At 32.3% G+C, this 26718-nt stretch overlaps 2 protein-coding genes across 2 annotated transcripts; both read right to left on the minus strand.

Moving 5' to 3' along the window:
* Positions 1 to 447: 447 nt before the first annotated feature.
* LOC131655145 (pEARLI1-like lipid transfer protein 1) lies at positions 448 to 1311 on the minus strand. Its single transcript, XM_058925048.1, has one exon. The coding sequence runs from the start codon at positions 1265 to 1267 to the stop codon at positions 803 to 805; it is 465 nt and encodes a 154-aa protein (XP_058781031.1). The 5' UTR covers positions 1268 to 1311; the 3' UTR covers positions 448 to 802.
* Positions 1312 to 13731: 12420 nt separating this feature from the next.
* LOC131655146 (14 kDa proline-rich protein DC2.15-like) lies at positions 13732 to 14616 on the minus strand. The gene has a single exon (XM_058925049.1). The coding sequence runs from the start codon at positions 14561 to 14563 to the stop codon at positions 14162 to 14164; it is 402 nt and encodes a 133-aa protein (XP_058781032.1). The 5' UTR covers positions 14564 to 14616; the 3' UTR covers positions 13732 to 14161.
* Between the last annotated feature and the right edge of the window lie 12102 nt (positions 14617 to 26718).

The following is a 26718-nucleotide window of genomic DNA, read 5'->3' on the forward strand; positions in this document are numbered from 1 at the left end:
GAAATTGTTCCATGCGCACTTGCAAAAATTATTGTTATAGGTCGAGAGTCCTAGAATTTTGTTATCATAAAAGATGTCAAATAATTTATTCTGTGAGTTTTGAAGTTCAATCCCACTCAATGATGATATTGAGGATATCGTCTGAGAGGGAGGGGCAGTGTGTTGTAGTGAAAGAAGGATCAGGACCAAGAGCTTACTGATAACATATGTGAAATATTGAACGTCTTATTCATTGATTTGATTCTTGAAATATTACAAAAATAATCCTCTATTATTTCTAAAAAAATTAGGAGTAATTATTTGTAATAATCACATATAATCGTGAGTAGTAATTTCTAATAATTATATTTACATATTCCAACCGTTCATAATCATTTTTCTTAATTATATTTTTACTTACTCTAATACTTAGAAGATTTTTACTTAGAAATACAGAAGCTCTACAACATATTTCAAACAACCATAATATTTCACAATATATCATTGAAATTAGAAGATACTAATTTAGGCAAACAAACTTGCCAATTATTAGTTTGACAAAACACAATAATAATAATCTTAACAACAACGCACTCAATCTATTCACTTTGCAAAACATTTTAAATTATTGGTTGAAATTCACATGAATTTAATTCATGTTGGTCACATTTCTAAAGCAGATGTAGATGTGAATTTCAACCAATAATAATGTAAAGTGTTAGAGAATGCGATGTTCACAATTATTATACTAGAAGTAACTACTATAATACGCATACAGCCATACATATTTATTCATCAATGACACATAGTTTTTTTTAAATCCTTAAGCACATTTAAATTTAGGAGGAAGAGTTTTTTGACAAGCACTAATGATCAAGTTGAGGTCGAGAGGTATGTTTAAGTTGATTCCAAGCACATTTGCCTTAAGTGCGAGACAAAGACAAACCGCAGCTTCCAAGTCAACCAACCCATCGATTAAAGCACAACATTTACTACCCGAAAGAGGACTTCCGATATTAATTAATCCTAAAACATTAGCACAGACCCCTAACTTTAAGGTGTCAATGGGGCATTTCCCTTTGGATGAAGGTGGAGTAGCAGAAGGCGGATGTGTTGGGCTTGGTGATGGTGGAGGAGTAGAAGGTGGATGTGTTGGGCTTGGTGATGGTGGAGGAGTAGAACAAGGTGTTGGGTTTGGAGAAGATGAACAACCACTAGCATCAGAGAATGTTGAGTAAGAAAGAAGAGAAAGCATTAAAATTATGGAAGTGCATTTTTTGAAAGCCATGACTATTATTTCTTAAATGTTGCAATATGTGTCTTGATTGAGGTTGAATATGTGAACCCTTATTTATAGGAAAAAAATAGTGTGAGGTGTTAGTTGAAAGAATCACTGTATGTGTTAAAACACAAATAACATCATTCCACATACATTTACATAACTTCTATATAACACAAATAAAGCATCTTTTTATTGAACATTTTGTATAATTGTATGTGACTACAACATTTATAGAAAAATATAGAACAATTGTGATACTAAGAATATTAAAAAATTCAATAAAAACTAGTATATTGAAAAAGAAAAAAAATAGTTTAAAAAAGAATGGGACCAAATCAAAAATAAGTCTTCTAATATTCTAAAAATTGTAAAATAATTGAAAGATATTAGATATGAAGTATCTAGATGAGCAAAAAAGTCCCACAATTATTTCAGTTCTTTCCTTTTTCTTTTTTTTTTTAGATATAGGATTTACAAACTTTTCACCTTTGCCGAAATTAAAAAGACATTAACTAACAATAAAAGGTTATGACATTGAGAATGAGAAAATAGTGAGATATCAATTTATAAAAGATAAGTTTAATTTGCCATTCTTTAGTTTGCTTTCAAATTAGGGTTCCCTGATTTTTAAATTTAAATTTTTGGTATTTTTTTACTAATTTTTTAATGTTAGTCTCTTTATTTTTGAATTTGCAATTTTGATCTCTTTATTTTATTAGTTTTAAAAATTGAACTTAACATTTTAAAAAACATTGAAAATAATTTTTCCTTTATAATTTTTATTGGAGAGAAAAAAAAGTCATTCATCAAGAATATTATTGGAGATATTTCTAAGGGGTGGTCACATCCTAACACCTAGGGGTGGTAAAATGGGCCGCCTGCCTCGCCCGTCGCCTGCCCCGCCTTAAGCCCGCCAAAAAACGAGCGGGGCGGACATGCCCGCCAAATGAAATGGGCATAAAAATCATGTCTGCCCCGTCAAGATGGTAGGTTGGCGGGCGGCCAGCAAGCCCGGCTATTTTTATTTATATTTTTTTATTTTTTTAAATAGATTAATAAGTTTTTTTTACCTTTTAATTAAATTTTTCAGTTATTTTCAAAAATAATTTTTTATAAAAACAACTTTTTAACAAATTTTACTTAAAAAAATATTACATATATTTACAAATAAATATATAAAATAAACCATCAAGAATTGGAATTACTATAGTTAATTAAAAAAGAGAGAATTTTGGAGGAGGGGCGGGCTTTGGCGGGCGGCGGACATTGGCGGGCGACGGGTTTTAGCGCGGCGGGCTTTGGCGAGCGGCGGGCCTAAAATCCCAACCTAACCCGCTATTTTGTGGCAGGTGCGCGGACCGACCCGACGTGCCACGACCCGTTTTGCCACCCTTACTAACACCCCCTTGACCATGTATGTAAAATTATGGATTTAGTTTTTTCAGTTAAGCTAAAAGACGTCAATGAAGTTCTAATTGAGGAACATTAATTTCGTGATATGCAAGAAGAGTTAAATCAATTTGAGAGATAATATTTAAAAATTTGTTTGCAAACCTTCACCTAAAATTGTGATTAGAGACAAATAGGTTTTTTTTGCAAGAAGGTTGACGAAAATGAAAATGTTTTAACAAATAAAGAAATGATACGCTCCTCTAGAATAACCCAAATGGGTCATGAAATGATACAATCAACATGAAAGAATAGATTTCGATGAAACTCATGCTCATGTAGTTAATTAGAGGCCGTAAAAATGTAAAGAATATGTTTTTGAACGGTTACATCTAAAAGGGAATGTATGTTTATCAACCTCTAAATATTTTCTCATTTATCTTTCTGCATCTCGTCTTAATATCATACGTTTGTGTGCATATTTTCAAAGAAAAACCCAAAGAATCACTCCTCATTATGGTAAAACGTATTGTGAGGTATCTCGATAGCATCTTAGTTATGGGTTTCTAGTAACCCAAATGAAACTTAGACTACAATTTTGCTAGTTGTAAATTGGATTGAAAAAGTACCAGTGGTAATATTTATTTGAGAGTTTGTGTGTCTCCTGGCATAGCAAGAAACAAGCAAGCGTTGTGTTATCCACAACTGAACTATAATACTCCACTACAGATAATAGTTGTGTGCAAGTTATCTGGATATATAAAACAATAATTAAGTGATTACATAGTTAATCACAAATTTGACCTTATAAAATGCGATAACACTAGCGCCATAAATCTCACAAAACCGGGTATTTCACTTTCACACAAAACACTTTAAAATTAGATACTATTTTATTAGAGATCATGTTCAAAAAGTGGATTAAGTAATTGAACTTTGTATCCTCATCTAATGAACTAGTTGATATTTTTACAAAACCTCTTTCAAAAAAAAAATTCTTTTTCATAAAAAATGAGTTCAAAATCTTAAATCAATCATGTATATACTAATCTGGTAAGTGTTTCTTCTTCTTCTTTTTCTCAAAGTGATACATGTGATATGTGTGATCTTTACCAGCTTTTTGATAATGCTAAACTTATACTCTCATAAGAAACATATTATTCTCTTTATCTGTGTAGGAGAATTTAACCACTCCGCCACAATGAGTTTTTTTTTAATCTAATTCTTAGTATTTCAATGTCAATGACTTTTGAAGTTAAAGAATTATACCTTATGATAATAGATCAAACCAAATGTTACATTCAATATTTTATATGCACCATTTTCATTTAACTAACAATGCAATATTGAATAATTCAGCATTATAGTACAACTCTTCAATTCCTCCTACCGATAAATACCTACGACCTTTCCAGCTTATAATCTATGCTTGATAATCCCTTCCTCTATAATATGAAGCTTTTACTAATATAAAAAAAAAAAAAAAAAAAAAAAAAAAATAATAATAATAATAATAATAATAATAATAATAATAATAATAATAATAATAATAATAATAATAAATAAAAAAAACAGTCCAATGAATGAGCTATTGATTGTCTGTCCCGATAAATATGGTACTCATGCAATGCAGTGATTGTTTTTGCCTGGTATAAATATATTCTCACATCCATTTCATTGAGTTTTCAATATTTTTCCTATCAAATTAACACTAATATAGAAGTCCGTTAATAATACGGGATGAGAATTCCATTTTGAAAACATATTGATTTTAAGGAAGGGGAGTCATAATGTGATTTGATGGTTTGAGAAAAAATATATAAATTTGAGTAATGGAAAAAGTTATATAGTTTCAACTCCCACCTTTAAATAGAAAATAACATTTAATATTTTAATCATTTCAAAAGAAAAAAAAAACATAAGAAATGATTAAATTATATATAGTTTTTTTTTTATATTAATCATCTTATTTACATAGGAAGAAAATTTAAATACAATTATTTATGTGTGGTTTATGTTATTTTCTAATGAAAATACGATAAGAGTACTTAAATATCTCTTACGTAATGAAAATAGAAGAAAATTGCATATGTGGACGAGAAATTTATACACTTGTCATATTTTTATTTGAAAATAATATAAATCACATCTAAGGAATTGTATCTAAGTTTTCTCCTTTACATAGAAATCGGTTCGAGTAATTCAGAGTTTAGTCGAAAGATAAATACAGTCGAACTAATGATTGTTTCAATTAAGATTCAAACTCGTGTTTTCCCCAAAACATAATTCTTGACTGATTTGTTTTTTATAAAAAAAAAAATTATTGTTCTATTGGTCAATCAATACTTAAGTAAACTGTTGCAAGAAGAAAAAATATGGTGAATTGGATTTGAAAAGGATTCCATATAAAATATTTTTACAGTCAAACGACTAGGTTATAACAACGGGGATAGTCTTAAATTCTAGCTCATTAACCACTTGAGCTCAAATACTTTTTCTTTAATTACATTATATTATATAGATGTAATATATGTAGCAGAGTATATGTAGAGACCCAAACTCGCCTTGAATAGACAAGACATGACTCATTCTCTCTAGACCACGGTGAAGTAAATTCAACCTAGGCAATGTGAATCCCACCTATTATTGACTAGCTCGCCACAGTATAATGAGAGAGCGAGGTTACCGAACAATGAAATCAACTCAACTGAGGAGGAGATAGGAAACAAACTCAGCCATGAGTTACGTCATGATTTATTAGATAATATGATGATGAATCTCAGGCAATCGAACACGATAGTGATGACATGTAACCTTTGTAATGGAAATAATTGGCCACAAAAGTAAAACAAACATGAATATATGACGTACGATCGACTATTAGAAAAATGAGAAAGATGACATTTAAAGGTAGTGAATACCTAACGGAAGTTAGATGACCTGAGTAAGGCATGGCGACTATAAGAGACATACTAGTGGTCAAAACAATGGTTGACATATTTCACATATGTATACATATTGTTATTTTTCATGCCCTACACAAACGAGATTACAAACACTATATTTTTTTAATTACAAGATTAAAGGTTAATATCATATCAATCAACAATTGAAACTTTAAGACATACAATTGGAAATTTACCTAAACTTACCTTACTTGAATTTATGAGCCACTTAGAGGTCAATATAGATGTCTCCACCACAATAATATGTGATGTCTTATCTCAAAACATAATGCCATTAGCTTCATTTGACAAAAAGTTGAACTTTCGACTGTGATCCCCCTTCCACTTATTTTCTTAAACTGTATGGCCTAACATAGGTGATAAAAATGGAGACAATATTGATTAGGATCCACATTCAAAATATTTACTAAACCACAAAAGTTTGAAAAGGCTCATGACCCAAACAATCCAAATCCCCTAACAATAAAAGTGGTATACTACTGGCTATTACTATGAAATCCACGTAAACTTTGAAATGATCGAGAACATTGTTACTGATGTGTCATCTCAAATAATTGAGACATGTAATATCCTAATTTTAATTTCAAGAGATTAAATAATAGGAATTCCATCTTAGTTGAGATAGAACTAAGTGGCATTGTGGTAAATAAAGTCTAGTTGGGGGTGTTTTGTTCATTGCACCTAATACTAAGACTTAAGGGTATGTTTGGCTAAGGACTATTTGGCATTTTGTGAAACAAAAAACAGAATTTGGAGAAGAAGAAGAAGAAGGAAACGTGAAACAGGAGGGAAGAAGAGAAAGACCCATATCACAATTTCATCTTCAACCTTTCATGCATCTTTGATCCAACCATCTTCATCATCTACTACTGATTTTCGCAGTTGCTACTGCTCCTCTTCAAGGTGAGTCTCATAGATAGAGACTTTGGGGTATTTTATGGGTTTATGCTATTTTGGGGTTAAGGGTTTTGAGAGTAAATACTTCAATGATCCTTACAAATGCATGTTTAACACTCCATTTTAGTAATAGTTGAATTTATGTATGTTTACCATAACTTGTTATTTGATCAATAATGGATGCATGTGGAAATTTGGAGCTTGGGGACCCCAAATGCGTTTTTTATTTTTCTGAGTACAGTAGAGTTCGCTGTAGCGAACTTTGGTTCGTTGTAGCGAACTGAGTAGCGAATAAGTTTGGGAGTTGACTTGATTTATTTGCTGGAGCTCGCTACTGTTCGCTGTAGAGAATCGGGGCTTCGTTGGCAGTTCGCTGTAGCGAACTGGCCTGGGGCTGAAGGAAGTTTGCTTCTGTTTGAGTTCGCTGTAGCAAACTAGCCTGATGCAGAATTGATATTTTTTCCCCATTGAGTGCAGTTTCGTTCTGAAACGGGAATCGAAAGCCTCTTGTTTTGAGATGAGAATTATCGTGGAATTGTTTGATTAAAAATATATGTTCTATGATGATTGAATGCATGATTATTCTATGTTTATGACATTGGTATGCATGTTTGATGGGTTATGAATCACATGTAATGTTCTGTATAATTATGCATTGTTTCCCGTTTGTTCCGGTTGAACATTCGGATGTGATTGTTTGTGTGTTGGCTTATATCGTGCTGTGTGATCTCGGTGATGTGTGTATATGCTTGAATCGGAGTAGGCCTGGCTAATAGATGGTAAATCGCTTAAGACCACGACTATTGTTGTGAGATCTTTAGTTCGTGCCTTGTTGTGTGATCTGGGATACCTTGATGTGTGTTCTTGGTATATCTTACGCACCTGAGCTACCATTGCGATGCGCTGAGAGGGTCTTCTATGGCGTTCCTCTAGCAGGTAAACATCTGCGTGCTTGGTATGGTGAGGTAGTGGTACCATATAGGATGCATTTCTCAGTAAACTCGCCTCTAGTGATGTTATGTAGACAATATCACTAGGCTTTCACCCGGTGAGCTCATGTAGTCTTGATGGCATTTTGTACATTGTAGCAATCACATTTGCGTATAGTGATTGATGGGGCCGTGATGCCATATAGGCAAGTCACCGCTGTAACTCGTCACGGATAAAGCACATAGGACTTATTCGTTTCACCTGCGATGTGCATGTACAAGTCTCTCGATAATTAGGCATGAGAGGTAACTCACCGAGGGTGTGGATGCGTAGTCTATGTAGCAGGCAAGTAACTTACTTCTGGATTCCTCGTACAAGGGTACGGGTCTGCATATTTGTTGGCTTGACTCGGTGGTTGTTTTTGTTGCCTCACTGGATAGCTACGGGACTTCCAATGATGGTGTACCCTTACATGTACTTATACCTGGCTGTGAGGACAACCCAAATTCTAGGTGAATCTGTTGATTGCATGTTTCTTGTAGAACTGAGCGAACCCGTAGGATAGGGAGACTCACTGAGATTTAGTAATCTCACCCCATTCCAAATATTCTTTACACAGGTGGATCGAGGCAGAATCGTGGAAAGGGTAAGATTGCTTAGCTTCGAGATGGTGTATCTTGGTGATATGCTCTTTTGTAGTTCATAACCTTTTGTACTATCACCTTTTGTACCATGGATATGTATTAGTACTTGTTGGGAACTCATGTATTTTGGCCATGACAGTTTGGGCTTTGTATTTGTACTAATAACATTATCTATTCCGCTGCTTATGTTTATGATTTCGAGTACCATTATAATTTCATATACGTATATCCTAGGCAATGTATGTATGGGGTGTTACAAAACACGTATTCAATTATTAGTTCTCCTATTAGAAATTGAAACCACTCTTTGGTGAACAATGGAGGGTTTGAGTGTGGAAAGTGAGCGAGAGAAAGAGAGGAAATGAGAATTAGAAAGAGATAATTGAGGGTGAGAATTGACATTAACATTTAGTATTGATACCTTTGGGTATATATACAAGTTACAAGTTGAGTGGGATACAAGATACATCATCAAAATATTTGGAAAAACAAATTCCTTGGGTATGTAACCGGTTTACATAAAACCTGTAACTAATTACAGCTGCTAAAAATAGAAAATTAACCAACAGTGATAACCGGTTACTGTGAACGCGTAACATGTTACAACAACTTCAAAAGCACATTGTCTTCAGCTTATTTGACTTATTTTGATACCTATAACCGAGTACACCCCCGTGTTAACCAGTTACAGCACTTGAATTATTGTTTTTCACATAACACGCCACCTTAAATCAAGTGCTCCAAGTCTTCCATGTCCATGTTCATCTTCAACCTTTTGAATACGTCAATTGTGACTCCATTGGTCAGCAAATCGGCCACTTGGTCTTCACTTTTACAATATCTCAATCTCAACATTCCTTCACTAACAAGTTCCCTCAAGTATTAAAATCGCGTCTCAATATGCTTGCTCATCTCATGCTCCCACTTGGATTAATATCTCGCTCCTCTTCATTCTTTGATAGTTTCATTCTTGGTTTCACTAGTGTAATGATAGCATTACAATGCTCCATTTCACACTTTTTCAATATCTCAAGAGCATATCTCTTTTGATGCATAAGTAGTCCCCTTTTGGACTTTTGAAACTCTATGCCAAGGAAGTATGACATGATACTAATGTCGCTCATCTTAAATTATATCATAAGTTCACTCTTGAACTTAAAAATACATTTTTCATCGTTGCTCGTGATCAACAAATCGTCTATGTATAGACAAACGTATGGTTGTTCAAAAGAACCGCCGAACCAAAGTGAAGTTAAAAACCAAAGTCAAGAACCGAACCATTAAGCAATTAACCAATATCTAATTAACTCCGAACCGAACAGTTTGTTATATTAGTTTCTAAATTGAATTTCTATTTCAAAAATAAAAAAATTAAATTAAAATTTTTGATTTTTTTAAATAAAAAAATTTGTTTTTTCGAAAATAAAAAAAGTTGAGTTTTTACGAAAAATAAAAACGTCGATTTTTTATGAAACATAAAAATTTGATTTTTTCAAAAATAAAAAAAAAACTCAATTTTACAATTTTTTTTTTAAAAAATCGATTTTACTATATTTTCATAAAACTCAATTTTAATGTATCTTCAAAAAATCGATTTTACTGTATTTCACAAACCTCGATTTTAATGTATTTTCAAAAAACTTGATTTTACTGTATTTTTAGAAAAAAAAACTCGATTTTACTGTAACTTTGGAAAAACTCAATTTTACTGTATTTTTAAAAACTTGATTTTATTGTATTTTCAAAAAAACTCAATTTACAGTAATTTTGGAAAAACTCGATTTTACTTTAATTTTGTAAAAACTTCACTTTATTTTATTTTCAAAAAAACTCGATTTTACTATATTTTAAAAAACTCAATTTTACTATATTTTCATAAAACTCGATTTTACTGTATTTTTAGAAAAATACAGTAAAATCATTTTTCTAAAAGCACAAAAAAATTGAATTTTTTAAAAATATAGCAAAAACACGTTTTATGAAAAAATACAGTAAAATTGAGTTTTTTTTAAAATACAGTAAAAATGGGTTTTGCTGAAAATACAACATATTCGATTTTTATTAAAATATAGTAAATTCGAGTTTTTTTTTTAAATATAATAAAATTAGGTTTTTTAAAATAACGTAAAATCGAGTTTTTCCAAAAATATAGTTAAATTGAGTTTTTGAAAATACATTAAAATCGAGTTTTTTAAAAAATACATTAAAATCGAGTTTTCCAAAAATACATTAAAATCGAGTTTTTTATGAAAATATAGTAAAATTGAGTTTTTTAAAATTACAGTAAAATAGAGTTTTTTTTTTAAATTCCTGTAAAACCGAGTTTTTCCAAAAATACAGTAAAATCGTGTTTTTGGAAAATATAGTAAAAAAAATTTTTAAAATATAGTAAAATTGTTTTTTTAAATACAATAAAATCGAATTTTTTTAAATTACAGTAAAATTGAGTTTTTTTTAAAAAAATTACTATAAAATCGAGTTTTTCCAAAAATACAATAAAATTGTGTTTTTTTTTTAAAATACACTAAAAACGCTTTTTAAATGCAGTAAAATTGATTTTTTTTTAATAACAGTTGATTAAATAACTAAAAAATATGTCATTCACAAAATGAGGAAAAAAACTTGATTTGTCCCAAAAATAAAAAAAATCGGTTTTTTTTCTAAAATAAAAAAGTTATTTTTTTCGTAAATTTGAAAAGTCTCTTTTTTTTTCGAAATCAAAAAAGTTGATTTTTTCGAAAATAAAAACATTTTTTTGCGAAAAACAAGAAAAGTCTTTTTTAACTAAATATAACGGTTTGGTTCTTTAACAAATGGTTTAGTTTGAAAAAATATGTCTTCGAATGGTTGTATGGTTCGGAATTAAGAACCGTTATACCAAACCAAAACCTTTGGTTCAGTTCAGTTTTAGAAAAATTGAAACGGTTCAGTTCAGTTCGGGTGACCTTATGTAATGGTTCGGTATGGTTCGGTTCAATTTTCTTACAGAACTGAACCATGAACAACCCTAGACAATGGATGATCACGTCTTCACTTGTATTCGTCTTCACATAAACGCCATGTTTGAATACACATTTCTTGAAGTCAGTGTTCTTTAGGAAGCCATATATCCTCTTGTTCCAAGATCTTGGAGATTGCTTTAAACAATATAACACTTTTCTCAACTTGTAGAACCTTCCTTCTTGGTTTTTCACATCAAAACCAAGGGGTTACTCTACATAAACTTTCTCTTCAAGCGGATCGTTCAAAAACGCAGATTTTACGTCCATTTGATAGATAGACCAATTTTTGTTATTCGTAATACCAACAACTAGTCTTATGGTTTCAATTTTAGCCACTGGTACAAATACCTCTTCAAAGTCTATGCCTTCTCATTCTAAAAACCTTCTTTCAACTGGTGCAATATATGTTAAGCATTGTCTCTACAAATATTATTGATTCATATAAGCAAATAATATATTTATAATTAGTTATATTAATGACTTTTACTGAATGATAGTTTGTTATTATTCCAAGTGTTTTTACATATTGTTCCACTTGTAGGTTCAAACATCTTTCTTAGGCGATGACATATTGTCTACATTAGATAACTTCTTTTCCTGAGATTTATGAGTCAATCTGAGCGTTTTGTAACCTGCTGGAAGACTTATAGTCTAATGGACTTGAACCATTTGATGGGTTTGATTTTTAGGGTACAAAATGAATATGTATGATTATACACTATATATATTGTTTGTTTTAGTCATATTAACTAGGGGTGTTCGCGGTGCGGTTTGGGCGGTTTTGACGAAAAAAATCATCCGAACCGCAAGAGAAAAACTCGTGCGGTTTGGTTTGGTTCGGTTGGCTTTTAAAAAAAATCCGAACCAAACCAAACCAAACTAATGCGGTTTGGTTTGGTTCGGTTGGTTCGGTTTTTTACAAATATTTTATTGAGCCATAATACACATATAGATGACAACATAATTTTGTATTTAGACATTCACACACTATTAAATAACAACAAAACTCGTCATATTTTGACAACAATTTTCCATTTAATATGTAAAAATTAAATTAGAAAAAAGTGGAATATTAAATATAAAATAATAACATAAAAAATATAAAAAATATATAATGAAACAAAATAATATAAGAGACAAGAGATTAGTGAAGGTGAAAAAGAAAAAAAAAAGTGTTGAGAGATTAGAGAAGAAAATGTGCGATAAAAACGAAACTGAAATACGGAATATTTACATAAAAATAGAAGGTGAAAAAGAAAGAATATAAGAGAGTAGAGATTATAGAAGAAGAAGGAAGATGTATGTGGCAAAGAAGGTGCGATAATGTTATTAGAGATTTGAAAAGATCGGGACTAAAATTATATGTGTAAGGATGAGAAAATTGTTGGTAATCATAAGGTTAAGGTATAATAGGTTTAATTTTTGGTTGGATGTGAGTTAAGTAAAATTTAGGTTGTAACATAATGCGGTTTGATTCGGTTTGGTTCGGTTTACAAAATACAAACCGCAAACCGAACCAAACCGTGCGGTTTTGTTAAAAGATGACTCAAACTAATCCAAACCAAATGCGGTTTTTTGCGGTTTCGGTTTAATTTGGTTTGGTTTGCGGTTTTCTATTGGGTTGGTTTGGTTTTGATCATCCCTAATATTAACAAGATAGGTCATGTATTTGCACAATACCTTGGGCATTACGACCAACGTGTGTAATAGGTGTTACAGTTTTAAAGACATCGGGGTAAACATTGGCACAAAATAGAGGTTATTTTATGTGAAAACATAAAATTTATACTTTAAAAGTACAGTGAATTTTACATCGGTTAAACTGTATAAGCGATGTGAAATCTAATAGATATCCCATCGATTACACTAAAGGCCTGAGGTAAAAAAAAAGTAGGGTTATCACTTCGGCTTAACTGTGTGACCGATGTAAAAAGCAAGATTATCACTTCACTATAATACATGTGTAGTTTTTCACCTCGACCAATTAATGTGATATATGATAAACTTACCATAACACCCTAACTTATACCAGAAAGCCACCAAATGTATTTTATGTAGTAAAACTAGCATATACTCTTTGATTTGCATTGTAGTAAAAAATTCGTTGCAAGAGATGTCATTTTCTTTGAATAATATGTTCCTTATCTGTTAAAATCATTTGAAGATAATGCACCTGTCATTGAATCTCAAGATTACAACCTTTCCTATTTAGATGACTTATTTGATAATATCAAATATCCACAACATAAACACCAACTTATGCCTGCACATATACCTGAACCAAATAGCCCATACATGCATGAACCATTATTATCACAATAATTTGAACCTCCTATATCAAATTCTTACAATTCACCACCCTATTTATTACATCTCGACAATGAATCCCATTCTAGAAATTAGACATCAAACCTGCATCTTATCTACAATATTACCATTGCAAAACTCCCACCAATACAATTCACAACTTAAGAAGAATATGTTGCTAATTCATCTTCTCAATATAAGTATAGTGCTAAGAAATTTGCTTCTATTAGCTAAGATTTAATTGCCTAGAATTTACAAATGAAAATTATAAGTATTTAAAGATTTTCTTCAAGTTAATTAGATAAACGAAAACCTCTAGAACATATTTCAATCCATTAAAAATAACTGAATCATTATTATTCACATCATGAAATTGAATTCATATAGTAAAGTGCTGTGCTGCTCAATGGACTTCACAAACAAACATAATATTTCATAATATATCACTGAAAACATAAGAGAAATATTTGGGCAAACAAGCTTGTCCAATTATTAGTTTAAGACACACTTTAACAAATCTACATAAATTAATGTTTGAACAAACTCCACATTAACAACAACATAAAATTATAATAATAATTTTTAAAAAATTGGTAGTAACACGCTCTTCAACCTCTTCAATTGATAACATAGCAAAATGTTTTTACGAAAAACGTTAAGAGAATGTGTTGCTAACAATTCTTTAAAAAGCAAACAATTCTCTTATACGAGAAACAATCACCATAATGCACATGATATACTTATTCAACAACGACACAAGACCTCTTAGACACATTGAAAACCAGGAGGAACGGTTTTCTGACAAGCACTAAGGATCAAACTGAGCGAAATAGGCACGTTCAAATTAATTCCAAGCACATTGCCCTTAAGAGCGGTACAAAGACAAAGTGCTGCCTCCAAATCAGCCAAACCTTTGATCAATGCGCAACAACTACTACCCGAAGGAGGGTCTCCGATAACAATATTAACCAACCCTAAAAGATCGGCACATGCCCCTAGCTTTAAGGTGTCCTTAGGGCAGGAACTTTGTGATGATGGTGGAGAAGCAGTTGGAGTTGGAGGAGGCGTTGGGTTTGGTGATGGCGGACAGTTATTAGCATTAGTGAATGTTGAGTAAGAAAGAAGAGAAAGTATCAAAATTATGGAAGTGAATTTGTTTGAAGCCATGACTATAGTTTACAAACTAAATGTGTTGATTGAGGTTGAATCTTGAATGCATGCATGAACCTTTTTATAGGCAAAAAAATGTAAAGTGGATGTTAGAAATCTAATTGAGTGGAAGTGAGTGAATAATGATAATGTTAGTACTTTTTTGTAAACTTATGAAAAAAAATGGGTTCTACAATATTTTGGCTGATTATGGTACGTGTCTTTTTTTCAAATAGTTATTATCTCTATGAACCAATTGGTGATAAATTCAAAATGAGGAAGGGGAGGAGCTTTGTTTTCTACCACATTAAATTAAGGTTCTTATTCAGTGGGAAGTGATAATGTTTTGAAGGCTACGATGATGAGAATGTCCAACAGTCACAAATTTACGTACTAGTAGTTTGTCTGTTCTTCACATGAAAGGGGCAGCTTTAGCTTATGTGCATGTGCAAGAAAGGTGAAAAATTGGAAGCATCGCTGATTGATTCATTTGATTATCTAGTCCCATGTTTCCTAAGTGTGACCACTGTATTTCAATCTGCATTTCATCCTCTACTCCGAATCTCCAATGCTTCCTAAGAATGACCCACTAAGACTACACACACCAACATCATCATTCCACATATTATTTATGTAGCTTTTATAAATAAGCACACCCTCAAATTAAATAAATATAGTTGGTCATCACACCTATAGTCCAATATATCTAACACAGCGCATATGGCATCGTATTCTTGGAGAGTGCTTAAGGTATAGAGTTCAGGTTGATGCAAGAACTACAAGTGTTGCCCATCCCTCTTTCTATGTGTTTTAGGGATTATCATCGTTATGGCTATTAAGATGTATTATTTCTAAAAAAAATAATTAAAAAAAGGTATATGGTATATGTGGTATTTGAAAGATCTATCGGGTTCACATATGAAGGTGTGAATCAAGATTTGGCGGTAAATTTAGTTATGGTTTATGTGTCTTGATGCTCTAGCGAGGGAAAGATAAGGTATTTGCAAGCACTCAGACGCCTATGTTAGTGTCGATTGATAGCGAAAAGCTTTAGGGTTAGAATAGTGTATAACTTTATGTGATAGACTTTATAGTAGAGTTCTAAGATTTTCAAGAACCTAGAACTTTCTCCTTTAGACAACTAAAAAAAAGCACACGGAACAATAGACAACTAAAAAAAAGGAACACGTGTTAGAACATCCTTCAAAGTACACTCTAATAATTCACTGTGGGTTCATCATAGGTTCTACTATGCTAGAATTCTTATGGATAACTACTCTAAAAGAGTGACTTTATCAAACCCCCCCCCCCCCCCAACGTTAGTGGATGATGTATGTATTCTACGACACTCTAATTTGATTAATTTGATGGTCTGATCTCTTTATTTGCACACTTCTTTTTTGTTCTTTTTTGTCTCACTAATGGTTGCAGATCTTTACTAAGTCCTTTTGATAGATCCGACGACCCTTGTCATAAATTTCTATATGGATCTCTTATTATGTCGGATCAAAGTGTCTTGGGCCTTGGCCCATACCAGAACACTAGTCTGTAAGCCAATGTCAACAGAAATTTTTTTGCTTCATTTTGATTCCTTAAAAGGCATAGTTGTCTTGGGATCACAAGTTTTATGTTGATCTTTCTTTGAATATCAGCATATTTCACTACCTGATTCTACTGTTCGACTCAATAAAAATTTGTGATGGTTGGCTGGGTGGCACCAAAATTGTTGTTAGGGAGACCTTCACTCCGTTCTCATGTGCCTTTTCATTTGACAAGTAATGAATGTCGTTATCAGTCAACTCATGACCTTCGGTTTTTTTCGTGTCACCACGGTTTTTAGGTTTTGTGTTAGAAATTCTAGGTTGATGGTGCATTTAATGTGTTCCTCTTTAGAATCAAGGTGTGAAGATTAATGTACGGAAAAACAATATGCAATAATATGTAGCATTGGGAACTCTTCCATTGTAATGCCATGTGAACATTGGTGACTGGTTTCTTACTAATTTAGAAGTTTCTCTTTGATCTTTTGGGCTTTTTAGCTTAAAAATGTGCTATAATTATAAATATTATTTGCTTCTTATTCTCTTTAGCTCTCTTTTCTGTCTCCGGCTCTAGTCTTTGGGTCTTCTTAATTTTTAGATAGGTTCTTTAAAATTCTCTTCTTCATTCTCATTTGGTTACACCCTTTGTTTTTCCTGACACGTTGGTATTGTACTCATCTTTCCCTCGAGATTTATTATATTGGTATGTTCCTCTCCTTTTTCTTTACTTGTTTCACTTTCTTTATGTTCTATAATGGCGTTTATAGTGACGTTGTTTGTTGTTTGTTGCTTGTGGGTATTGTCATGAAATGCTTGACAATCTCTAAAAATGGTAACGTTAGTGGTATGTGATTGTATCACCTCTTACTAAAACTTCTGATAAAATGATATGTGACACAATTACATTGTGAATTTGTGTTTTGATAATTGTTGGTCTTGTGATCATTATAAAATACACTAGGAAAATGTATGCCTCAAACCCGGGGTTCTAAAAGGATGTGATTCAGAATCTTTTGGGAAATTTCAGAACTTTGTGATGTCCCTAGATATGAGAAACACATTTCACCGTATGAACACTTTTTCCTTTGTGTCTTCCATAATAGAAGAATCTCTTGTTATGTTTGGTATATCATAGTGTTATGTTATTTAATATTTTTCTTCCATACTATTTTATTGACTTCCATTTTTCTTTTTTGCAACTAACGAGACCTAAAATTCAGATCTCCTTTTGTCGATTTTTCTCTTACCATCCCTCCCTCAGTTGGACTTTCCTCTAATATTGCTTCTTCCGCTGGTCCTTTAACTTCTGGTTTGGATTTTTGCAAATATGTGATAGATTGGAAGATTCATTAACCGTTGATTGGGGTGTCAGTACCTGGTCCTTACACTCTTAGCAATTTTTTTATCAATGTTATGGTAACATAACTTCGGCCCTTGCAATTTCTACCATATAAAGTAAATCGGATCTTTAAAAGAGGTGATTTCTTGTACAAGGACGGTCCCTCTCGCTTCTGGAGAGACATATAGATATACAAAAGGGGATCCCTTTCGTTAGGTTTGGCTAGAATAGGAGGTTGTGAAAATAATTCTTTGACCTTCGTGAATACGGCATTGCATTCCACTGTCCACTCGAAATGGGTTGATCAGGAGAGATGAACCTAGACAAAGCTATTAGCATATGGTTTATCCGTTGAATGCCTTTGCTGGTACTTCTTGGAATTTTTTGGATTAAATTTTAGGTAAAATACCATTTTTGGTCCCTTATATTTACTTCGGAGTTCATTTTTGTCCCTTAACTTAAAAAAATAATTTAATCTCTTATTTCGTCAAACTGTGTCATATGCGTCCTTTCCATCTATTTTCCACTAATAGTGTCTATTTTGGCATGTGTGGCTCCCAATTAGCATCTAGTCATCACCTTCTTCATTTTTTTGGTACTAGAAAAACCCAAAATTTTCAAACCCATAAAACACATTCATCAATCCGGAAAAAACCCATAAAACATTTCATCACATTCATCAACCCAAAAAAAAAGCAAAAACAACATCATGAAGATATCATCATCTTCTACATCAATTCATCTTCAACAACATTAATCCATTACCCCACCCCTTGTGTTTGGAGTCATTTTTTCAACAAGTGGCATCAGAGTCTAACTCATGTTAAAGACTAATCGTCCTAGAAGGAAGAAAATGATTTTAGGTGATTCACTACACAAGCCTTCATCCTTTAAAAGAGAAGGGTATGGTTTGTGAAAAGGGACAATGAAAATCTCCATTGAGAGGATAAAGCAGTAACATGTATATCATTTCTCTCCACTGAGCAGACAATCTCTCGCGTGAAATCCATGTTAACCGCCCTGGTCAATCCAACGGATGAGCGCATTCAACATTTTTCCACACGCGTGCAGTTACCACCCATTTCTCATATTTAAAGAGGAAAGTGTGTCACCTTACATATATTAAAATATTTTCTCATTCAAACACTACTTTTCACTCTGACTCAATCATGAGCATTGAAGTGTTAACTTTGCATACCAGTATCTCTCCATCATATCGAAAACTCTAAATCACTGTAGTAAACTCATAATCAATAACTTATGATATTTTTTGTATTGTTGGTTAAAAAATTAATTATTAAAAAACTATAAAAAAACTATAAAATTTTAAAACAAATTATTAAACCATAATTCTTATATATTGAAGTGTTTTTTGTTTTTGTTTTTTGATATATAAAAGTAATTTCCAAATAACTTTGTTCTTAATCATATAATGTTATAATTAAAGAATAATAAATTAGTGGTATTCCAACGTAAAATAGGAAATTGATTATATGTGGATGAAAGGTGTAGAAACTCTCGGATATGGTAGTGAAGATCTTAAGTAGTGGAGTAAGATTGACATTTAACTTCTAAGTCAGACAAATCAAATGCAACTTAGAGTGAATAAACTATACTACTCCGGCCTTATTTATAAGCAACTATTCCTTTTTCAGGTTCATTGAATAATGAATGTATCTAGTCTAATATGCAGATCAGATACATTCATTATTCAATGAACCTATAAAAGGAATCTTTGCTTATAAATAAGGCCAGAGGGAGTATATATTTATGGCATGTGATCGTGTTTATTTATAAGTGGCGTTTAAAACTACTCCCAGTGAATTTGGTGTGGAGTATGATAGACTATTGAATTAATTTCAACGATTTCAATGGGTATAAAAAATAGGTTCCGATGTTAACTTTTTGACGACGGCTTACTTGTTTGTTATTTTTTAAGCTGCGAAATCTAGATTGAAGCTTTGAATTAGACAGATCTTAGTTGATTCTTTGGCTGAATCGGAACAAGAGAATTATGATAATTTATGAAATACCTTCATAGTGAAAATTAATATGTGTTGTGCCAAATAGTATCATTTAAACTTTTTATAAAGAAGTTAACTTAAATCAAATATAAAAGAATTCAATTTTGTTTTTTTACCAATGGTGCACTCAACTCTTGATGGCTTAAGGATTGTGAGTAGTTAATTTTGTTACGCGGTTATATTGGTTTATGTGTTGCTTTGGTTTTGGCTTATGTGTTGTTTTTGTAATTTTATACTATTATTTTTAATATTTGTATAAAATAGTTTATATTAATTTAATTATTCTATAAAAATTAAAGAGAAAATGGTAATGCGACACTATATTACAATGTCAACCAATCACGACCATGTATTTCAATAATTAATACTGTTATTTTTAAATTACTGAGATGACATGGCAAAATGATATATTCTCATTGGATGACATTGTATCTCCATTAAACACAAAATTAAAATATAAAAGATAATAGAGTAATATTTTCTTTCACTTCTTTAAATAATCAAGTTTTTAAAAAATACCAAACTAATATTTTAAAAAAATTACCACACTAACCATGATACTTGTAGATTTACCTGTAGACCAAACATTAAATATTTTCGTTGATAAATTCGCATGTAACACTTAATCTGCAGGTAAAATTTAAAAAAAAAAAATAGGAGACATCATCCCACATGGCACTTACGTGGAAAAAAACTCCAAACATGATTAGTAGGATAATTTTTTTTGAAATATTAGTTTATTTGGTTTTTTTTTAAATTTGGTTATGAAAAGAAAATCTTCTAATATTTTATATATAGTTCAGATAATTTTTTATTATTTAACATATTTAAAAGATCAATTTTTTTGTAATAAAAATTAGTAGAAATGTATGACTACTGATATTCAGGTGATTAAATGAAATATGAGGTTGTTTTAGATAATTTGTCATGTTTTGAGGAGCATTACCAGGTGGCTATGAAATAATTGAAATCTAATCCGAAAGCACATGCCTCGTTTCCTATACTTTACACGTCGCAGGCAACATTAACGCTCGTATTGTATTGGATAACGAGGTCACCATCCTTGATTTGATGGAACCTTTGCACTTAGATTACGATCACATCTTTGAATGAAAAACTATTTTTTGACAACAGACGCACCAAAATCATAACTTCTTTTTTTTCATTCATCCATAGATATTTTACACTAAAATAATATCTTCCATATACTAGTATGTTTCACAAAGCCGAATACCAATGTTGGATTAAGAGTGAAAACGATGATTATCTAACTTTGAAAGTTATTTGAATAATTACTCGTAATTGTTGTTTTAAAAAGTAAAATTTGTTTTGAAATAAATATTATTACTTTTTAATATAGAAATAATTGTTATTTTTATAATTGTGTTATGTAAATATTATTATGTACACTATTTTCAACAAAATTATAATGATAATTTAATAAAAATAGAATGCCTTATTGTGTGCAAAAAATTTAAACAACACTATTTTAAAACAGACGAAAGTATTTGATAATAATTTTTAATAGTGATTTATAAAAGAGATTCTTTATTTTTTAACTATTTCAAAGAACGTTTAATATAAGTTTTTAAATTATATTTTTTTATCCTTATAAATATTTTAAATTTTATTTTTAGTCTCTATTAAAAAATAATATATTTTAGTACCTACAAAAATTTTATGCAGGCAGTTTTAGTCTATGATGTTTTTTAAAATTTTAAAAGTTGTTTGATTACTATCTTTTAATTTTTTTTCATACATGTTTAGAATGATGGAAAATATTATTTATCAAATTTTAGAATTTTTTTTAGAATGAAAAAACATTAAATATGATTTTTTTTAATTTTAAAAGATAATGATTTTAGAAATTAAATTTAAATTTTGAGTTTTTTTTAGAAACTTTTTATAATGTTCTAAACATGTCTGCAAATATCATTCAAAAATACACATTGATTTAACAGTAGAGACTAAAACTATATGCATAATAATTTTGTGGAAAGCAAAACATGTCATTTTTTATTATGACCAAAAATATATTTAACCATACTTTTGTATTCGAGTTTACCTTAGTCCATTAATTTTTAAAAGATTGTTTTTAGCCTCATAACTCTCAAATGATATTATGTTAATCATTTATGTTCATTGTATTAATTAAAGTCAATTAATAAAATTATGAGGGGCACTGATATAGAATATAGAATGTCACGTGACTTAAACCAATTTAAAAATAATTTAGCAACGGGAAAATCCTGTTGGGAAATAACACAACTGAAGAAAAAAATAAATAGAACACAACCAATAACACAAGAATATAACGTGGAAACTCCAAAACCGAAGAAAAACCACGACCGTTGTCTAAATAGACAACCAGAGAATTATTACTATGTGAAAATTTTACAACACATAGACTTCTCTACTCTCACCTCAATCCCCTAGTACACCCACACTCTTACAAAGCAAATATTTAAACTAAATCTCACAACACTCTAATACAAGAGCATAAGAGAACAAAGAAAATCAAATATAAGCTTAAAGTGCTTTTTGACTAGTGTATCTAAAAACAAAGAACTTAGGTCCAATATATAGCCTTGGTCCCCCCTTGCTTCACCACACTAAGCAATGTGGGACTTCTCAAATAGCTACTTTTTAACTTCCTTCTTTATTTAAGAATTTAGGCAACATTAGACATACAATCAACCCCAACAATCTCCACCTTGATTGTAATGGTCTTCAATCTTCATTGTCTACACCAACAATCATAATTCTCATTGTCTATACTGACAAATCAAATTATCATACTCCACCATAAAGAGTATACTACACTTGAAACTATCATCCCAAAAACTTTTCTTCTCGTCGAAACCTTGCTGAAATACTATGGTGCAACTCCCATGTTGGCTTTTAGGAAGTTCTTCAGCCATCGATACATATCACCACACACCTTGCATCAATGCCAACCAATGCCCGGTGTTGTTCTGAATCCGCTAGCAATGATTTGTCCTTTTGCATGGTATAGCGGAAATACCATAAGGACACACTTTATCTTCTAAAAAGGATCCCCATCATCTCCCAATACAAGGGAGACGTTGCTAGCACTTGCCTCAGAGTCTTTTTCAGATACTGCTTCACCTGGACAATTTCTCTTTAAATGCCCAGACTTTCTACACTTCCAGCACACCATATTATTTGCATGGATCTTCTTCCCATTAGCCCCACTTCTAGTTACCAACGCCGAGTTTGATGAAGTACTTTCATCACTTTTCATCCTCCTTTCTTCAGAAATAATTTTAGTTGCAACTTCTTCAAAACTCAACTTTTCTTTCCCATACATCAAAACAGGTTTGAGATGAATATAAGAAGGTGGAAGGGACAAAATAAGTCTTAACGCTTTATCTTCATCATCAATCTCAACTTTAATAGATTCAAGCTCAGAAACAATATTATTCAAAGTACTAAGATGATCAGATATTTTTGTACCCTCTGTCATACCCCAAAATTTGCCCAATCATTTCCGGTAAAGTAATTTATCAAGGGAACTAAATTAAGGGTCGGGGGGTTTAACATTCTTATTGTTAAGCCCATTCTCCTATAAATTGGAATAGAGGTGTGGATAACAAGTATTTTGGGACCCAAACACTTGGGCCCAATTAGGACAAGGGTTTTATCATTTTTTGTGATTACATTTCTTTTCACTAACATTTGTTTTTTTATTTATTAATTTCATTTGTTTTTACTAGTTAATCATTGTTAATACTTAGGATTATCATTAGGATTTATTAAAATATATTATATTAGTGTTATTTTTATTTATTATATTAGGGTTAACATTTAGTATTAATAGGATTAGCATTAGTTTCATTATTTTTTTAATCATTTGATTTCTTTTATTCACTTAAATAATAAATAAATAAATAAGGGAAAAGAAGTCTTGTTGTGATATACACCCCAAATAGCCAAGCAGAAACGTGAAAAAGGTTGAAAATAGAAAAGGATCAAAATTGGGAAGTTTTAATGGTGATTTGCAATCAAGTGCAATTTCTTGATTAAAATGGATTTTGTACAAATTAAATCAAATCTTCCCAAAACAAGACAATCACATTGAGAGACTGGATTTCTGTTAACCTAAAACTAAGGCCATGTATAAGAATTTGGAGGTACAAAGCAGAGGGGGGTGGCTGGCCGAAAAAAAGAGGGCCTTTACTGAAGAACAAAATCCGTGGAAGGGAGTGAAATCGCAGACCAAGGTTCGATTTGATTCAGAACAGTCCAAGATTACCAAACGATTCTCCATGGTTGTCTGAAGCTAATTGCATCGTTCTTGTCCGTCAATAACTTCAGAATCACGCCCCTCTTGGTCACAGTTTGAACAAATCTTCTCATCTCCGATTTTCACAATACGCGCATCATGGATTGAATTTGGTCGTACGTTTGCGTTTATATGGATGTGGATGATCTTTCTGGAGAGTTAATTTGGTTTTGGTGGCCATTTGTAAGATCCACCATTGTTGGGACCTCAAGCTCCGGATTGGGGTTTTCTAAAACTAATTGGAATTGGACCAAACCAGGGATGCCATCATGTTCAGAACCTGATTTTAAGTCGAATCATGATATCATTTTCCGTTTATGGATTGCGTTGCAGGAAGCAGGAATTTGGGCATGTGAACGAAAGCACAGCGTCGCAAACGAAGAAGAAGAAGAGGCGTGGGTTTCTGGGCGCGCGAAGTATGCATTTAAAATGTTCATATATTATGTTTCGCAATCGTATTATTATCAACAGGTGAAATCTGGCGTAGTGGAGAGAGGGCCCTCAAGTTTCTATGCGCAAGACGTGGGTTCGATTCCCACCCAAAGCAAAAGCATGTTTTTTTAAACAAATCAATTCTCAGATCTGGTGTTGCTCGTCTGGAGGATCCCAGCATGCACTCTCATGCGAGGACTGTAGGATCACATCAATCTTGATCTAACGCTCAGAGAGATGAAGGTCCATACCATGGACACTCAGCCCAGTCACATACAATCCCAGCCAGATTTTCTCTAACCATGTTTGTATTTTCATTTAATAAATTATTTGTGTTTAGATTAATTAATTAGGATTAGAAGTAGAATAAATTAGGATTAGGTTTAGGTTTATATTATTTCTCCCGATATTTTCGAGTATTCCGATTAATTAATTTAATTAATTTAAATTATAAAAATAATAAAAACCCTAGATAGGATTCAAATATTAGGGTTTGCCCCAATCCCATTTGGGCAAAAATTCAATTGATTCTTGATTAATTTTAAATTTTCTCCTCGAACCGACTATACCTATTAGTCGCATTAGGCGAGAAATAATTTTGATCAATTCGATTTTTTTGTTAATATAAATTCAATTAATTCTAAATTAATTTTCTCCTCGAACCGACTAAACCCATTAGTCGCATTAGACGAGAAATGATGTTTTAATTAATTTATCCTTTATTTAATTATCTCCTCGACCCGATTGAAGCTATCAGTCGCTTTAGACGAGAGATAAAAATACACAAACTAAAACACCTTCAATTTGCTGCCCGCGATGATCAATCTATCGATCTGAGCAATCAGCAATGCCCTTAATCCGTTAGCTATACTGACCAAATCCATTGGTCACCGCATCTAACGGTGACATATCAAATCAGGGTTGTACGCCCAAAACATCTAAAAAACACTAAACCACGATACTACGGATGTTCATCCTTTTCAATTCACAACTTTCAAAACTACGACAGGCCATTCAAAAAGCCTTTAATCAATTTCAAACTCTAAGGCGTACAATCCTGTGCCCGAACTACGTTGACTCTGATTCTCCATAAGGAGATACGTAGGCACTTGGCAACAAGGCGAGTCTCCCCCCTCACAATTTCAATTCACTTTCAAATCTCAATTTTCGCCCTATTCAATTCCTTAGCTATTAACCTTAATTTTTAGCCATAAAAATTGACCCTTAGATTCAAAGCCAATCAGAAAGGGTTGAGGGTGCCTAACACCTTCCCTCGACCTCATTATAATAACTTACCCTGAATCTCATAACTGCGTAGGGTTTCCTATTCGCCCTTCAGAATAGGTGGCGACTCTAAAACTTTTATTTTTAGGGCAGGTTGCTACAGCTGGCGACTCTGCTGGGGAATAGTGATAACAAAACTGTAAATTATTATGCTCCTAGGTTTTGGCAGGGTTTAGGTTTGGCAAACTATTTAGGTTTGTGGCTAGCTATTAGGGTTAGGCTAATTCGCCATTTTAGGGTTTATGGTTTATTGTAAATATTTAAATTTTATTTATTTATCTATTTACTTGCAATTTCAATTATTTACTTGCAATTTCAATTATTTACAATAATTACATTTATTTACAGTAATTTAATTAAATATTTGTTTACGTGAATATTTGCTATTTTACTGCACTTTTTGGGTTATATATAAATTGCGTTAAACCTAAGCGTGGGAATTATAATAATGACCAGAGGGGAATTACATCGCCTACGAGTCTTGTTATAATTCTACTCAGAGTGGGTTGAATATCCGGAAAGGTCTGATATGAGGCTTGACCTTGTTGAGGGCTGGACTTGGTATTTGGCTGATCTCTCTGGGAACCTACCCCTAAAACTCGAACCTCATGGATAAAATGAGTTGTTCTAAAATCCAAAGAGACAGAGAGTCTCGGCGGCTACGAACGACCCCATGAGACCTTCTAGAACATACCAATGGGAAGGGTAGGCGCCCTAAGCCGCTACGTCGAACCTATGAACCTAGGGCTTATGTGCTTACATGCTTATTACATATGCAATTTATATACGGCGAATGTCCTGCATTTAATTTTTGCAGGTATACCTACGCGTTACCTGGCCTACAGGGACCCCATTTCTAAGACCATGTCCTTACCACGAAGGACACCTCTTTTTACGCACGTCAATTGGCCTCTCGATGGCCATGCGATTTAGTGACCGTCATGAACGGTCACCCCGTGCTTACATCCACGCATTCCCTAGCCTGTAGGGATTCTAATTCCAAAATTGTGCCCTTCATACGAAGGACCTCTTCAGTGGCATACGTCAACTGGCCTCTCGATGGCCATGTGATTCAGTGACTGTCTTGAACGGTCACCCCGTGCTTACTTCTATGTACTCCCTAGCCTGTAGGGATTTTTCTTTTACGTCGATGTGTTTTTACAATGACGTATCCTTCCCATGAAGGACGTCCTCATTAATGCACGTTGATTGGCCTCTCGATGGCCATGAGACTTGGCGACTGTCTT

The sequence above is a fragment of the Vicia villosa genome, linkage group LG3, assembly GCF_029867415.1.
Source record: "Vicia villosa cultivar HV-30 ecotype Madison, WI linkage group LG3, Vvil1.0, whole genome shotgun sequence".
NCBI lineage: Eukaryota > Viridiplantae > Streptophyta > Magnoliopsida > Fabales > Fabaceae > Vicia > Vicia villosa.